Source organism: Bombina bombina, chromosome 1, assembly GCF_027579735.1.
Source record: "Bombina bombina isolate aBomBom1 chromosome 1, aBomBom1.pri, whole genome shotgun sequence".
NCBI classification, from domain to species: Eukaryota; Metazoa; Chordata; class Amphibia; order Anura; family Bombinatoridae; genus Bombina; species Bombina bombina.
In genome coordinates this window covers 1,395,949,062-1,395,950,822 of record NC_069499.1, presented here as the reverse complement: position 1 = coordinate 1,395,950,822, position 1,761 = coordinate 1,395,949,062, and the positions used below count along the sequence as shown (strand labels likewise).

Genomic DNA, 1,761 nt, shown 5'->3' with positions numbered 1-1,761 from the left:
CCTGATAGGAAATAGTCATTAAACAATTTGACTAAAGTGGGAAGCAAATCATTTCGAATACTCTTATAAAATTCTGCTGGCAGTTGGTCTGGGCCAGGCGCTTTGTTATTCTTAGCTTGGTCTATAGCCTCTGCCACTTCTTTGGTAGTAATGGGACTGTTTAGAGTCTCCAGAAAAGCTGATGTAATTTGGGGGACCTTAACTCTACTCCAAAAGCTGTTTTTATTTTCAGTATTTATCTCAGCCGCTGCGTAAATATTTTGATAATACTTATAGAAAATTTCTTTGATATCCGATGGGTCTGTATAATTTACTTGATCATATCTGATAGCTTCGATTATATTATTTTTTTTCCTTGTCTTATTCAGTCTGGCCAAGAATTTCGCTGATCTACCAAATTGTCCCTTGTACTTTGCATTGATTCTTATGTCTTCTTGCATCGTTTTTTCTTTAAAAAAGAGATCCCGTTCGAATAAGCTCGGCGATCCGCTCTTTATTGTGTGTATTACCTATTGGTCTCTCTGTTATGTGTGGGAAGAATACGGTCTCTGCAGCTCATCTGAGTGTAGATTGCTGCTTGTCTGTATTGGCTCTGTGCGTTGTATTTCCGTCTGCTACAAGAACACATTGTTGACCAATCCTCATGTCCACATTATAGCAGTCATGAAGAATTCCACTGATTTGGGACCCAGTAATATCACTGGTGACTCTATGGGAGGGATTGTGCTGGTGCCTTTCTTCCTTATCACTGTGCTTGGTGTAGTAGTTGCTGTGATCATGTATATAAAGAAGAGAAAAAGAGTTGATCGACTCAGGCATCATCTGCTGCCGCTATATAGCTATGACCCTGCAGAGGAAATACATGAAGCTGAGCAAGAACTTCTGGGTCAAGAAACCAAGGTCGTACATGGCTGGAACAGTGGATACCACCAATATAAGAGGGCATCATTAAGAGACGTGACCGCTTGACACCTGTGCGTCTTTTCCACTCCCCCCCGAAAGAAGATGGAGACCCCGCACAGCTTTGCTCCGTTCAGCACTCTTATGCCAAGGAATTGCAGATGTTGCTTTTATAGCAATTTGATTTTAAAATGTAAATCTATTTATATAAATATCCCTGGCAAAGCCTCAGCCAACAAAGTAGTATCTTAAGCAGTAAGGAGATTAAAAGCACTACCATGTACAGGTTTGGGTATAATGCTGTGTATTTCTCCTCCCCTTCTTTATCTGCTGCCTAATTATTCATTTGTAATTAAGGAGAAACATGTTAAGTTATTTTATAAACAATGTGTGAAGAAAAAAAAAAAAGAGATCCCGTTCTTGTTTGGCCATCTGATATTTAGTCCAAAGCGATCTAACAGGGTTATTAATATATTTATTGTAGGCATTACTAAGTTGGCTAGCCAATTGTACTTCACGTGCATTAGCTTGTTCCTTCTTTTTAACCATATATGCCTTAATTACACCTTTCAGATACGCTTTTGCGGTTTCCCAATAAATCTCAGTTTTTTCAAGATATTCTTTATTGAAACCTTGATACTCTTGCCATTTTTGGGCCAGCCAATCAACAAACTTCTTATCTTGGGATAGATAACTAGGGAAATAAAAATTGTTTCCTGAATTAACAATTGGGTTATTAGTATATATATTTAAGGAGATAATAGCATGATCTGTAATAACTATATCGGCTATTTGAGCATCTATATTCATTGCTAACATTGGACTTGAAATCAGAAAAAAAATCTATTCTAGATAGTGCTC

The 1,761-nt window shown here is 37.8% G+C and overlaps 1 protein-coding gene across 1 annotated transcript; it reads left to right on the top strand.

Annotated features, from left to right (window-relative positions):
* The first annotated feature begins 608 nt into the window (after nucleotides 1-608).
* LOC128642852 (small integral membrane protein 29-like) lies at nucleotides 609-1,183 on the top strand. The gene has a single exon (XM_053695701.1). It carries the CDS (start codon nucleotides 664-666, stop codon nucleotides 967-969), a length of 306 nt encoding a protein of 101 aa, XP_053551676.1. The 5' UTR covers nucleotides 609-663; the 3' UTR covers nucleotides 970-1,183.
* Nucleotides 1,184-1,761: the final 578 nt, after the last annotated feature.

Coding starts and splice junctions, on each gene's coding strand:
- LOC128642852 (XM_053695701.1), top strand. CDS start 664: ATGAAGAATTCCACTGATTTGGGACCCAGTAATATCACTGGTGACTCT.